Source organism: Epinephelus moara, chromosome 19, assembly GCF_006386435.1.
Source record: "Epinephelus moara isolate mb chromosome 19, YSFRI_EMoa_1.0, whole genome shotgun sequence".
Classification (NCBI taxonomy): Eukaryota; Metazoa; Chordata; class Actinopteri; order Perciformes; family Serranidae; genus Epinephelus; species Epinephelus moara.
In genome coordinates, this window is record NC_065524.1 from 36,955,291 (window position 1) to 36,971,643 (window position 16,353).

The following is a 16,353-nucleotide window of genomic DNA, read 5'->3' on the forward strand; positions in this document are numbered from 1 at the left end:
TGGAGAACGGTCCCTAACTGCGGGGAGAGGGGAGAGGGCTTCCCCGGAGAATCTACCAAGCTCATGTTTTATTTGTGAATAGAAGATTACAGGTTAGGGTAGTACGACGCAGTTTTTTTGAGCGGAGTGGTGCGCGAGTGGAGCGGGATAAAATTTATGATTGAGTGGAGCGGAGTGGAGTGAAGAATGTGCAGAACTAAGCGGAGCGAACGAGCGGCACAAAGTGACAGGTCTGCGAGCGAGGAGCGGAAATTTTCACCCGCTCCGCTCCGCTCACATGCTCTGGTTGGAACGCAGATCGACCGGTAAATCGAGAACATTCAGTTGACAGTGATATTAATGTGATATAGCTAACAAGCCAAGTTAGCCCTCAGAGATAATATGTGCTAACTACCCTGACAATGGATCGGAAATGTGCCGACACCAGATATCAAACACAAGCCAGACTTTGCCTCATATTAAGTTGCTGTGGCCTGTAATTCTACCACGTCAAACAAAAAATGCAGAAGATCACATCATCTCTGAGCATAGCTGGACAAAGCCTCTCGTCCTCCAGGCAGCTGCCTCCGTCTCACTCAGACTCACCTTGGGTCTGTGTCTGCAGCTGCCTTTATTGGAGAGCAGCATGAAAGCAGGGAGCTCTCACTCTGCGGCTAAATTGGGGGACGTTTCATTTACTGCACACTGACTGACAAAAAATAAATTAATTACATTAAATTAAATTGAATAAATGTGTCAGCCCTGTGATAGTCAGCATTAAGCCAAATATCTCCAGTGATGAGTGCACAACTGTGTCTCAAAGGAACGCTGATCAGAGCTGGCAGAAAACATGTGGAGAGAGTCTTTAGTGTGAGGTCGTGTTCATGTCAGGAGCTGAGCTAGAGTTTAGGATCACTTCAGGGTTACGTGGAGGTTAGAGGTGAAAGTCAAAGCTTAAGTTAAGGGTTGGGACATTTACATAATCGGAAGCAGGTATGAGTCAAGATATGTGTGTGTGTGTGCAGGGTGTATGCTGTGTGGCTTTAATATTTGAAGTCTGCAAGCTGCTTGTAGCTCTCATTAGACGATCAGTTTATGGTTTAAAAGAATCTGACTCTGTATCAAAACACACTTCACCACTTCTTAAACTAGCAATAATATTTGTGCAGCTTTTGTCTCCCAATGTTTTCTCATTCAGTTAAGTGAAAGAAACTGATCAAACACATTAACAAACAATCAGCTGTAATAAAGTGAACTGACTCTGCAGGCTCCACCGACGTGAACACAGAAACCACAACTCTGAATAAACACATTACCAACTGTACGCTCGCGTAATGGCAGCAATTACAAGCACAAAGCAGGTTTATGAAACATCTAACACACACACACACACACACACACACACACGCACACTGGTATGTATAATCAATAACACCTGAAACATGCTATCACAGTTTAAACAAAGACGACAAACGTGTCTCACTGCTTCAGTCGTCTTGTCTCATATTACTGTATGTTCGTTTTCCTGGACATGGCATACACACACACAGATACACACACACACTCTCACACACACACACACACACACTGTACTCTCTGTCTCTGCTCTCTGCCTCGCCTGTTAGATTTATTGATGCAGCAGTTTTCAGTCTGTCTCTGTGGTGTGTTGGTTCGCCGAGCCATTTAGGATATTGTAGTGCTGCAGCAGTTAAGTCTGGCACATTCAGGGGGAAACACACACACACATACACACACACTGTACTGTATACACACAAGCTTTTGTTCATCATTATTCTCTCTATCTTCCTCACAAAGAAAATATCACATTCCCCCAAAACTCAAAAATCCTTGAGTCTGCCTGTAAGTTTTATTCAAAGTGTTACTATAACCCAAAGTTTAGAATCACCTTAAAGTGTGGCATTAACTGGATGACCTAATGATGGATGGGTAGGGTGGATGGGCATTAATCACACTGCAGTTATGTGATCATGTACTCACAGCTGACACTGGTCTCCCTTGATGCCCTTAGTGGTACAGAAGCACTTCCCTGTGTTGACGTGGCACACGTTGGCGTGGCTGTTACACTTGCACGCTGCAGAGAAAAGACAGTGTTTGAAGAGAAAGAGATGTGTTAGGATTTTATCTCTGAAATGTCACAGTAGAAACCAACATTTTCTTTTCAACTTGTGCAGCAAATGCTTCAGTTCCTTTGACGGTAATCTACTGCCGCAGCGCTGCTCTGCATCCAGCACTTAAATCCTCTGACAGTGTGGTTACCAGTGTTTCAGGTGAGGGAATGTATGCAGACAAAGAGAGTGAGTGGGGGAGAGGGGAGGGTGCTGAAAAAGGTGGAGAAAGAAGCAGAGATGATGAGAGAGACGAGTGAAGTGAGGAGATGAAGGAAAGGGGGAGGAAGAAAAGGACAAATCGCTCATTTTCCGGGAAACACTGAAGCATCTTGTGAGTCATTCCCACTCTGCACTAATGGGTGTTAAGTTCCTGATTGAAATGTTTTCTCTTGTGTCTCTGTTCTCAGGCGCGACTGAACTGCACGCACCTTTACCTAATACAACTTTAAAAAGCATCATTACTTTAACACTGTTATGCTTTTCTTTACTAAACTGAAAAAAAATGTTTCTGGGCAACAAAAGGTCACCAGTGAACTGTTTTACAGCACTGTTTTTTATTTGACTAAATATTTAAAGAAGTATTTTATAAATATGAAGACGGTCCTCATATGAAAAAGGCTGCCTGTGCAGGAAAAAGATGAAAATACTTTTGAAATTGTTGCTACATGACCGGAGAAAACAGAGAAACAGGACTGTGGCATTCACTTTTGCTCATTAGCTGTGCAGGAAACAGTATGGCACCAACTTCCTGTTCACGACTCTCGCTATTCTAGGTAAATATGTTACTAAAATGTGTTTCTTAAAGCATTTTAGGGGAGAAACAGGAAGTGTAGAAACAATATGTTGATTTATATTCGATCAGCACTGCATAGTTTTAAAAATTGACTGGATTTTAGTGCAAGATGGGGGTTAAGTCTTTTGATCTAAGTAAAGCAGCAATACTTGTGCAGCTCCTGAGTCCAAGACGAATTTCCCTACAGGGATAATAAAGTAAATCACATCTTATCGTATCATAATGTATCGTAGGGCTGCTCGATTATGGAAAAAATAATAATCAATTATTTTGATCAAAATTGAAATCACGATTATGCGGCGCACGTGATGACTTATATTGTTTACACGATGGCATGTTATTTCTGTCTCTACATGCACGTTTAAAATTCTCCTCTGCTCTCTGTATCGCGCAGAGCGGAGTTCGGCCCAGATGCGCACACACATACACACACACACACAGACACGTGCGCACGCACAATCACACACTCAGATCAACCTCTCTCGCTCTCCCTCTGCCATTTTCCGCAAGCTGTTTTTGAAATCTTCCACGCAGGGCGTAAAATTAACACCGGCCAAGCGCCAATGGCGGGTAAAAAATGAGTTTGGCATGTAAAACAAAAACACACACCCGCCAGTGGCCGATGGAAAATTTTGAATTGCATGTGGGTTTTTTATGTGCTTCGACCATTTCTGCCAGCTGTGTCAGACTATTTTGACCCTCGCGGCTTATTGTATGTGTGCCGGGAACGCATGATGTCAGCTACCGGAACCCTGGGCATTCTATGGTAACTTCTGACACATTTCTGCCGTGAAGCCACCGCCAGAAAAGAGGAAAAACGAAGATGAACATGTTGGACTTGGACAAGAAGAACAGACAGTTAAACGGAGTACAAATGTCGCACGGCATTTGATTGAAAAATGGAAACTAGACGTGGTCATGGCTGACCTACGACCCGCACACCAACACGATGAGCTGCAGCCTCTGCTGCAAGCACGCCAAAGAAACACAGAGGACAGGGTTGGATTTTCCTAAAGTTGGAAGGTAATTATTTTTAGTCAAACAAGGCACGATTTTTTTATTTGGCTGGTGAAAAATATGTTTGACCGGTAAATTTTTGGAGGTCACTAGCCAATGGAAGATGAGGTAAAATGTTAATTTTACGCCCTGCTTCCGCGATCACCTGCCCCTTCACCTCGCATTACTCGTAGTTCACCTACTTGACTGGCTCGTGGAGTGAATAGAGGAGAGGAGGGGAGGGGGCGGTATTGTGCATGCGCGGCTTCCAGGTGCGTTTGATTTACAACACAAGACAACGAGAGTGAACTGACAAGAAGCGCATAATCGTTTTATGTCGATTATTTTGTTTTCATAATCGTTAAAAGCCCAAATCGTAATCTAGATTAAAATTCGATTAATCGAGCAGCGCTAATGTATCGTATCGTATTGTATCCTGTATCGTATCGATCTGCTTCTATACTCTTTGTGTCCGTGGCAGCACATGTGAGAAATATTCCTAGCCTTTCTCCAAGAAAGCCTTTTCTGACAGAAATCTAATCATTTTTACCCAAACCGTGACTTTTTTCCTAACCCTTTACCAAGAGATCCCTTTCTGGTAGAAATGCCTCCAGGAAAATTTCTCCCAACTGCTCCGTGCCGGCAGCATGGGTGGCGGATAATATGAAAATGCAGAATTCAGCCTGTGGTTCAAGCTACTGCCCTGAGGGCCAGCGAAGCTCCGCCAAATGATGTGAAATACATCATCCGGCCTCTTGGGTGAAAGTTGGCGTGTGTTGGACCCATCCACCTCTTGCCGCCTTAACTTTCACTGTTGTCCCCACATTTCCCCCTGGCGACGCCGAGCACCGTTAAACTACAACTTCAACCGGCAGCATATCATGCCAACATGAAAGGACAGCTTTTTTCGTTGGTGTCTGATGCTGCAAGTCACAGACCAAGTACCGGATTTCGACGACTTTGGAGTGAGACCGGGTTGTGTTATCGCAAAAATACCCAGAAGGACCATATCGCCCACCACTACATGAAAGCCCAATATTCACATTAGCTCTGTTTCTGGTCGCTACCAATTACTGCATTATTACAAATATAAAGACATATAAATTACAGCTTTAAGAGCCGCACTGATGACAAACTGGATATTTAAGGCAACAAGCAAGGCTTCAGACTTCTGGTCCTGTTCCTCCTCAAGAAGACTGCCAAGTCAAAGCCATAATCCAACATGAATAAGACACAGAAAATACACAGCAGCCATGTTATGACAAGGAAACTAAAATGTCTCAGTATAGAGGGCCAAATGTGAAATATAATATTGCTATGCACCACGGAAAGGAAAATCAACTTCTACTGTAATGAGCTGTTTATCAACATCAGATTTGAGATGTAATCATGACATATACGACTCACAGTAGGAAAAAAACAAACGTCCAGAACATTAAGCTGCATATGGTAACATCCCAGATGGTGAAATTTGGCTTGTGGAAGCTCTTTATTGTAGGTAGTTCCGCTGTTGATTAGAGCTATGGAGATGGGAGCCTTTTTTCGGTGAGTCTAATCTTTTTAATCGTTTTGTTATGCAAAAGCAGAGCATGATGTAGCCGGATGATTCACATGGAGCCGAGCCTGTAATTTAGACACTAAATCACTTCTGCATGGAGTGACTAATGGCAGAGACAAACAAGAACGTTCTCTCTACCCTTGTGTTATGGTGCGTGTGTGTGTGCAAATGTGTGTGTGCTCACATCCGCACAAGGCCACTCTTCCCTGTGTCCCTCTCCAGCTGAATTGACTTTGTGCTTTGTTCTTATTCTCTCCAATTGGCACCGAGACAGGCCCTGTAATAAAACAGTGGTGCGCTCGGGTCAAGGTAAAGCCAAGGCACCGGCGGATAATGAGAGGAAAACAACCTCTTCTATCCTCTCTCCTCCTCTGCCTGGGAAGAGGGCCCGATCTGATCGCTTACGCTCGGCGAAAAACAAGGTAGCAGATGAAAACGCTGCTTTAAATATTTAGATTCTTGAACACACACATGCATACACTGAGTGGCAGACAAACAAGGTTGCGCAGCGGGGCGTTCAAATGTCAGCGGGATGAAAGTCGAATTGACGTTCTTCTACTTGAAAAACAAGAGGCGCTGACAGCAGAGGCGGCAACAATAACAAAATACAATTCCAATCTATTACTTGGAATTACACTGACCTGTCACAAAGAAAGAAAACCTTTTCAGAGATGCACAGTGAACGGCGAGGGCTTGGCAGATAACAGAGCTTTAACAAGAAGTGGCTTTTAGACTTGAGATAATAGACAAATCACAGGTGTGTTAGCGCAGCCTCGGGTCACCCTGCTGTTCATACAATATTGATTTAGCAGGCAGTCAACAAAGGCATACAAAGGACACAGCTAGCAGAAATGTGCATTCATGAACTCACACAGATTTTGCCAATGAGCACTTGAGAAAAGCCAATACAGGCAGAAAAGAAAACAGACTGACAGAGAGATGATGAATTCTGGTTAAAGGCTTAAAAAGCTGCCAGCGACTTGTTACTGTTTTGGTTTTGAGGCTTTCTGAATATCACAACCATCTGAGAGCTTCACACACACACACACACACACACACACACACACACACACACACACACACACACACACACACAACAAAGACACTCTCAGCTTTCACAATCTGGCTGTAATCTCGAAGGCCACATTAGAAATTGAACTAAGACACTTGAACAGAGACACAGCACAGCCTGTGAGGCTTGTCACTTGGTGATAAAAAAGTGAAATTATTCCAGATCTCACAGTAAAACAAAGAAAATTCCCTCACAGAGAGCCGCATTAACTTTTCTCCTCTCCTCAAACAAACATGAAGCCACTGCAATCCCTCGAGCAATAAACAGCATCCTGCTTCCAGCAGAGCAGACGCCAGGAGAAAATGTTGGCATTGTACGTTTCTGCAAACCACAGATACATTTGTATATTTCATATGTATCATATCCAGTTTTCTTAAGTGACTTAGTGTATGAGCTGACTTTGTCATCAGGCGGTGGAGGGGATGGTGGATGTCATGACACCTAGGTTAGGCACTTGCTAAGTTGCAGACCAGCAAACAACAAGCAGCTGGGATCTAGCAAGTCATCATTGTGGGTTTTTTTTTTGTTGGAACCCATTGCTTCCTTTTGGGGGACTGTGCCCTAAAAACTGGGCATCTCAAGCCCAAACATGATCTTTTCCAAACCATAACCAAGTGTTTTTTGTGTCTAAACCTAACCTCACATTAACCACAGCACTTTTAAAACATAAAGTTTCAATGTATCTGCTACATCAGTGATACTCAGCTGTGGGCCACATCTGGCCCTTGACAGGGTGTTCAGTTCCCCCCAATTCTTTTCTAATTTACAATAAATATAAACTGATTCTTCTTTGTATTTATGATGTAAATAAAGTGCCAGGGTTTGAAATAAAGCACCAAAACAGAGCCTGTTTACATAAAAAAAACCTGGCGAGAATCTAATTTTTTTTATTGAGGATATTATTAATTTGACAAACACAAATAAACATTTAGGTAGCCTACTAGAATAATATAATCGATTACTTTTTTCAGTCCACTACATACATTTAGCAGCTACAAAAAAATATCTGGAGTGAGACGAACACACTGAAAACTTTATCTTGTTGGATAAAACAGATGTTGTCATTAGGGGACATAATTTACAGTTTAAAAAAAAGTTATACATCACAATGTATTTTATCACAATACTCAGCATATTGCAACCTATTTCAAATTGCAATAATATTTTGCCATGACTTAAGAATCGTTATATCATATCGTGGCGCCTCTGGTGTTTCCCATCCCTAGGAGGATCCTCCAGATCCCATGACAGAGGTCCGGGCTAAAGCCTGAATGTCCTGTTATAAGCTTGTATGACTGTTCAGACCACAGTCTCTGTGCAAAATAGACACATAATACACAAACTGGTTCATGAAGCACTGTAAACGTCTGTTACAACTAATTAATGTCTGTAAAGTTGAGGTTCCAACTGATGGACATACCACACTGGGATAAATATGACCTGTTGTTACATACACAAAGTTTAAACTCATCTCACATGACTCGCAGTGCAGCCTAGTCACCAGAAGAAAACGCTGGCATTGTATGTTTCTGTAAACCACAAATATGACACATTTTTACGTTCTATACGTCGTCGGGAGGTGGAGGGGATTGAAACCAACAACCAACAAAACTGAGCGGTCCAGGCTAAGGCCTGAACGCCCTCTAAACCTAGAAACATCCCTGCGTACACCTGACCTGTGCTTGCTTCTGCAACTGGCCCCTGGGCCCCTGTCATTTTGTAAAAGTGGCCCCCGGGCAAAGCAAGCTTAGTATCTGTGCTACATAATAACATACAAATATAACGTATCTGTAGTTTGCAGAAATGTACAGTGTCAACATTTCTTCTGGGAATTGGGTTCCAGTCCCAGCACAGACCAACTGCTGACTCTGCCATGTTTCTACAGTAGCCCAGAATGGACAAACCAAACACTGGCTCTAGATAGGGACATTTCCCTTTTTGTGTGTATGCGTTTTTTGCATTTTCACTACAGTGACCGTAGTTAGCAGCCCCTACGCAGCAATAGTGTCAGAAAAACACAAACTTTTTTAATGTGAAACTGTTTTTATTCAGTGTTTTTACTGGTTACAATCACCTGGTCTGTTTGTTTTGGAGAGGAAGACACTGCAGATAATTTGGCTCCCTGTAAAAACCTCCTGAATGTCTGGGTCTTAAATTATCAGAAAAAAGGGAGCACACATGAGCAGGCGCTGAGCTAGCGGCCCTCAACTGACTTGCTAAATGGCGTTGGAGAAACACTAATTTGTAACATGAAACTGGTTTACTCAGTGTTTTTACCTGTTTTAATCACTAGGTCTGTTTGTTTTGGAGAGGAAGCGACCTCTGCGGACAATTCAGCACCCTGTAAAAACCTCCTGAGCAAACTGAAAGAACTCTCACCAGGCGAAGTCTTAGCTGCTTTCAATCTACAATTCTCCTTGATATATGCCGCTAAATACCCCTGTATTGTACACACTGGGACTTTGAAGCTATACATAATTTGATAAACAAAGCCACACTTATTTGAAAATACAGAAAGTAAATTATTAAAGTAAAGGCAACAGCTTTATTAACCTTGTGATATCTACTCTTTAATTGATTCATTATTCATCAGGTTTGGATAAACATGAAGAAAACAGTGTCAAATGTATAAATGAGGTCATTCATTGATGTTTATCACTGAATTTTTTCATAACTTATCCAACCTCATTGACAACTTGTTTTACCCTTTCTGAAATATAAATTGCTGCTTTATTTCTGCAGTTGCTGTTTGCTGGTGAAACCCGTCACCTCACAGACACACTCCCTGTCATTCTTTCACCTTTTATATTCTGTACAAACGCTGCTGATCAAACTGCAAACTAGGCCTGCAGGCTGTTCCAGGATGTTACAGCATGGAGTTCACAGAGAGGAGTTTCATCTGAGCCGTCAGCGTGCCGTCATTGTTCCAACCGTACAATATTCAAAGTGAATCTACTGAGGCTGCTGGGACATGAATGCACGACAGATACAGGACGGATACACGACTGGAAGCTTGTATGACGGCTCAGACTGCAGCGCCTGCGCAAAATAGATGCGTAATACACAAACTGGTTCATGGAAGACCGTAACAGTCTGTTAAACTCATTAATGTCTGCAAAGTTGAGGGTTCAAATGATGGACATAACAGACTGTGATGACCCGTCGTTACACACACAAAGTTTAAACTAATCTCACAACTCGCAGGGCAGCCCAGTCACCAGAAGAAAAATGTTTGCATTAGATGTTTCTGCAAACCACAAAAGTTACATTTGTGTTTCATACATGTCAGATCAACGTTTCCAAAGTGACGTAGTGCATGAGGAGACTATCATTGGGAAGTGGAGGTGATGGTGGATGGTGCATCACCTTGGAGAGATGTCTGCCAAGCTGCAGACCACTGATTGAGACCAACAAACAACAAAACTGGTTGTTTTTAGCTTTTCCAGCCAGGATAGTACCAGGACAGGCGGTTTTGTTTTACCAAGACATAAGTATGTTTCCTGCCAGGATAGTGTCATCCAAAGCGGTTGGTTTTTACTAAGACATTGTCACATTTCCAGCCAAGACATTACACAAAAAGTTGCTGTTTTCCTGGGAATATGTTGCATTTACAGCTGGTATAGTGCCAGAAAAGGCATTTTTTCCAGCTGCATTTCCAGCCGGGATAGTGCCATGAAAGGTGGTTGTTCCAGCCGGGTTCTCTGCCAGGACAATGCAACCAAAAGTTGCTGTTTTTACAGAGACATCGTTGCATTTCAAGCTGGGACAATCCTAGACAAGGTGGTTGTTTTTTAATGAGACAACACCACATTTTCTGCTGGGGCAGTGCCATGAACAGCAGCTGTTTTCCAGAGACGTTGTTGCATTTTCTTCCGGGACAGTGCTACAAAAGTGGGTGCTTTTGCTAAAGACATGACCTGGTTTTTCTGCCAGGATAGTGCCATGAAAAGAGGTTGTTTTTTACTATGAAACTGCTGCGTTTCCACGTGGATAGTACCACAAAATGTAGTTGTTTTTAAGTGAGACATTGCTGACATTTCCAGCTGGGAAAGTATTATGAAAGGCAGTTATTTTCTCAGACATCACTGGATTTTCACTTGAGACATTGCTGCATCTCTTTCTGGGACTGTGATACCAAAAGCAGATATCTTAAGCAAAAACGTGACCTTTAACTAACCAGAACCAAGCCAGAAAAACTGCCCGGAAAACTGCATCTACCTCTATAATTTAATATAGATAAGGCTTTCTCTAGAGACTTACATGTTTCTGGCTCTCCCCATTCATGCAGTGAGTCAGACTCTCTCACTGAACATGTTGATCCTTATTGTAAAATAGTCACTTGACTCATCCGAACAGTCTGCAGACACAATCACATTCAGATGCCCAGAAGAAGTGAACTCAATTCTATGAGCAAGAGGGAGCAACTGGAGGTGAATGATGGAGGGAGCAGCGGGTTCATAAAAGAGAGAGGGAGTGAACGAATGAATGAAATGGACGCAGGAGAGAGCACATCACGCACCACACTTGCTGACATCACAGAAATAAGCCGCAATCTAAAGAAACCTGATCTCTTAGCAAAAAAAAGGCTGATTTGATACAGTGGAAATCATATTTCCCATGACTTGTGCAAGCCCCCTGAAGAGAGTACAATTTCTCAGCCCACTGCCTCTGCGTGTACACACACAATACAAAAACACGCCTGTTGTCAGTGTTTGAATGTGTGTGTAGGTGGGAACTGGGCTGTCTGTGCATGTGTGTGTTTGTTTCTTTATCTGTGTGTCTGTATGAGTCACACAGAGACAGGTAGAGATGAGGAAGTAAGTCAGCGAGAAAGCATTAGAGAACGATCCTCGCTCGGCGCCGTCTTATTCCCGAGGGGAGCGCAGTTATAAAACTCAAGATAACTTAATGGGGAGAGAAAAAAATCCAAGGCCCTTTGTGGAGCTAAACAGTACTCCAAAGGTTTTTTTGTGCATTTCTGTGAATCCCTCTCTGCTGCTGCTAAATATCACTCAGTGGATATTTCAACAAATTCGGATATACAAATTCTCCGCCTCCACAGCTCTGTGCTCTGACAGGAAGGGATGAGTTCACAACTGATCAAACTAAATGAATTGGAACCAGCTGTTTTTACCCCTTAAACACGTGAATTATTCTACATCTGAACTATTTGCCACTGAAAGAAAGAAAAGACAAACAGAACAACCAGATAGTGTTGACCAAAACAGTTCAATAATCATGTGTATTTTCTGTCTGTTAAAACAGTGTTTGACAAATGGATCGATCCTTGTACAGGTAAAATAGCCTGCAGTAGTTCACACAGTCACAGTAAGGGGACTCACCTCCACACAGTGGATCCACATAGGGTTAATCATTTATAAAAGGGTTAAGGGTCATTTTGAAGATCCATGCTAGCATCAATAGGATTGATCCCAAAACAGGGATTAGTTTCCCCCTTCTACATCTTACCTATTTGTAGAAAAACAGCATTCCTTTGTCATGAACACATCTAGTGCATGTACTATTTACTCCAGACCCAGCAGCATCTTCTTAGTTTCACTCTCACCTCATGTCGGCAGTAGGAGGACGCTAAGCTCACCTCCCAGCCCTCTGGTTTCCTGCCAGAGGCTGGCGCAGACCCTCGTTTGTACTATGAATAGAGCCGCATACGCATGACTGTAATGCTGAATTTATACTTCCGTGTTGAATCGACGCCGTAGCTACGCCATTGGCTCCATGTCTACGCAGACAGCTCCCCAGAAATTTAACTACATGTCCCGGTGACGCAGACCTCCTGTCTGTTTCTGTAAGCTGAAACCATTTCCCTCAGTGGAAACAAAACTTTTATTTACTTTAATTTCACAGATAAGAAACAATAAATTGTGAAGACAATAAAGCCTCCACAAAAATAGCATTTTAAGACTTGTGTGTGATTTATCCTGGCTTCATATGAGTAGAGGAGAAGTCTGCTAGTCGCTAGGCTAATTTATACAATGTAAAATGCCATAGACTTGTGCTAATAACGTTAGCATGTTGTATTTGTGGGGAAAATGTGTCCAGATAAAGACAAGTGTTTGTCTGTGAATGCTGCGAGTTATAGTGAAGCTGATTTGTGTACTTGTGTTTGAAACTGTCTCTATTAAGCCATGTTTAATGTGTGTTTAATGTGTGTTTTGAATCAACTAAGCTTCACAGCACTTCACAGAAACCCGGCCGCCGACGAGTGTTTTGGAGGTGTAACTGCAGAGTGACACAGACAGACAACTGCACAAGTATAAATGCTCACAAGAGCGTTGCACACATGCAGCACACTGCGACATGCACCCTGATTAGTTTCATCCTACACGTAATAGCAGTGATGGCTTAATGAAAGAGGAATAAAACCATGAGAAAGAGAAGTTGGAGCAGCTATCTGAGCTGACACTGGGCGAGATGCAGGGTACACATATCACACTATCGCAGTGCTACACATAGAGACATTCACAGTCACACCAATGAACCTGTCCCCAACCAGTCACTCAAAATCCACACAACACCAGCTTGTTTAGTTCAAAGCTTATCAGCACTTTGACAACACACTGTTTTCTTTAAGGAGCGCGCACATTTGCAAGTTGTCAATTTCTTTCTCTTTGTCTTTGAGTTACCTGAAGTCACTTCCTGGTTGGAGTTGGGCAAAAGATGGGGCTGGGGGCGGAGCCTGTTTTCATGCAGAAGGCTGTCCCATGGAACAAACCAAGAGCTGTGACATTATGGGGGGATTAGAGGTTTCTTTAGTTACTGTCTGTGTGAGTTCCCTTTGTGTTTAATTTAGTCTGATCAGCCGGTATATATGTTGCCCCATTGTCTCATTCTGTTAGGTCTGTTTGTTGAGTTAACGTCTAGTTTTGTTAGCCTTATTTTTCAGTAGAGTTATGTTTTGTTGACCTCTTTTAAGGGCCCTGTAAGTCTAATTCTGTTATTTTTAGCCATTTGCTTTGTAAAATGTATTTTTTGGGGGAAATGAACCCACCTTTTTTTTAACTTTAAACCTGTGTTTTTGTGCTTTGACTGCTTGGTCCACAACAGTCTCCCCTTCTGTTCCTGAGTTATGACACTGAATAATGACCAGAAAATTGTTTCTGTAGAACATTATGATGTCAAAGTGAAGCTGACCTTTGACCTTTTGGATATAAAATGTCATCATATTGTTGTTTTATCCTATTAGGAATTAGTGTGAAAGTTTGTCATAATTAGTGTATGAATTCTTTAGGTCACAGTGAGCTCTACCTTTACTGCCAAATTCTAGTCAGTTCATTCTTGAGTGTAAGTGGACGTTTGTGCCAAATTTGAAGAAATTCCCACAAGGCGTTCATGAACTATCACCCTCACAAGTATGGGATGGACAGATGTATGAATGCACTATCCAAAAACATCATACCTACGGCCTCAGCTAACTCATACCCTGGAAATCCAGAGTTCTCGCGAGAGCACAATTTGAATTTGCTCAGTGAGTCACTCTGGCAATCAGTAATGATGCTCATTACCCATGCCGTTGGAGCCGAGCTGCACCAATCACATCGGTGTATCTGATATTACTCATGGCCAGACCCTAAATCTTTCTAGATTTAAGTCTGGATTTCCAGGCTACTAACTCCAGGATGCAGGCATAAAAAAAGAACCATGTAAAAGTAGAGAAGAGGTGCACGATGCCGGCGCAGTCAGGCATGACTTCTGTACTCAGTGTAGCAGCTGCAGTTAATTATAATGGACACGCTCTGCTGCGGCAGACATGTTGCACTGCGTCCGGGTCCCACGTATTTTCAGCTGCAAACTTTTAAAGTTTGAATAGGTGCCTAAACAAAACAGAATTTTTATTACATATTTATGACTAAAAAAACTTCTATGTGGCATACTGTTGACCTGCTGGGACAGGTCTATGGTGGATCTCAAAGGGTTAAGCGGCTCTTTGGCAAATAAAAATCTAAAAAACTAAAACACAATTGCAATGCTAGGCAATGCGAAAAGACGAACATTTCTAAACAAAGCATTTTGTTTTGTTGGACAAAAAACACTGCAAGATTATTTATTACATTATTCTGCTTCAGTTTGCGACACTTGTCAGATTCAGATCAGGTCACCTGTGCTGAGAATGTTCCAGACATTTAATTAGAGATCACCACGTCATAACAATATGATCAGACTGACATCAACAGCAAAGTAATTCCTGATAGATTTACTGAAAACATAACATTGTGCGACATGTTCACACCTAAACGAGATGTGTTGATTTGGTCTGTATGTGTGTGCCTGTATGTTTGTGCGCATCTGTATTAGACTGAAACCTTTAAGTGTTGGCACTTCCTAGTGCTGGTCACGTTATATAACACAGCAGCATTAACACATGGAGACGCAGGGACAGAAAGACCTGAATGTTCTGTTAGATTCTATTAAATCTGGATGTACAAATTTTGGTTTGAGCAAAAATACAAAGTCATTCATTTTAATACTCCAAAACACCAAAACACTGTTAGATCGACCCAGTCTCGCTCCGAAGTCGTTGAATACCAGCGCTTAGGCAGTGATTTCTGGTGTCAGGCACCCACATTTCCTTTCATGCAGCTGGTGGTCATTATTGTGTAATGGCACTCGACGGCGTCGGGGGAAATGTAACCGGACAACTAGGTAAGTTAAGGGGGCGGAAGTGTGGATGGTTGGGTCCAACAACCACCATCTTTCACCCAGGATGCCGGTGTTCACTTCCCGTACGATTGTAAAGGCAAACCCTGTTCTTTTTCCTAAACCCAACCACATGCCTGTGTTGGCTAAATACAACCATGTGTGTTTGTTGTTCAAGGAAAAAAAGTACATTTGCAGTGTTGAACCGACGTAGTGCTTTTATTCTGAAAGAGACCGTATGTAAACTGTACATTTCCTGTGAAAACAGAAGTGCATTTTGAAAACAGACAATGCATGTAACAGGCTGTGTCTTTGAAACGTAAGAAAATGTACATTTTCAATATACATGCTGCACAATAATGTAACATGGTTTGCAGAAACATACAATACCAGTATTTATTCTGCCACCTGGGTTGAAAACTGAAGGTGTGAGTAAAATGATTGAAACTTTGAGATTGTCACATTTAAAGGTCGACAGTTCACTGATCAGATTCTGCTGAGGGAGGGAAACTGTATTCAGCTGCTCTTTGATGTCTCTAAGACATGGAAATCATTTTCTCTCTTTGTGTGCGAATATAACTGAGCGTGTGTGTTCCCACATATTTGACGGACTTCCTGCCTCTCTGTACTTCATGTTCGCCCCCTCTGCCCTCGACCCCTCCTCACCGTCCCCTCATTAAACACACCGTAAAGCCCTGTCCTCTCTTATCGCACCAAACTGCCCCGTCTGTGGAACCGGACAAAGAAAAATCAGGAGTCAGCAGTGGGTGGAAGGTGACTTTGATGATGATGAAGATGATGAAAAAATTGTTCATGGAGATGAGCGTGTGATTGATCATAATCTGGGGAGTAAAGTAGGGTCCAGTGGCGCACTGAGGGAAGGGGACTTTTGAAAAATGTTGACTGTGTGAATGTGATTATGATTCATAGGTGACAGGCAGCTGTCTTTAGGACCAACAGCACCAGTTTACCATCCTCAACGTATTGTCATCAGTGCGTCAAAAATGATGTTTAGTTTGAGTTCGTTAAAGGGAAATTTCGGTTTATTTCAACCTGTCTCCTATCGTCCCAAATTTGTTTCAAGTGACTAGTGACATAAAAATAATAGTTAGCATGTTAGCCGTTAGCCTAGATACAGCCGGGGCGCATAGTAGCGTCAGACCTGTTAAAA

At 42.4% G+C, this 16,353-nt stretch overlaps 1 protein-coding gene across 1 annotated transcript in view; it reads right to left on the reverse strand.

The window, feature by feature from the left end:
- Nucleotides 1-16,353, reverse strand: part of atrnl1a (attractin-like 1a) — a 428,607-nt gene that overhangs the window by 248,610 nt on the left and 163,644 nt on the right. Inside the window, exon 21 of the mRNA XM_050071268.1 lies at nucleotides 1,978-2,071. Coding sequence (XP_049927225.1) covers nucleotides 1,978-2,071 — 94 coding nt within the window. The remainder of the gene's footprint in view (nucleotides 1-1,977; nucleotides 2,072-16,353) is intronic.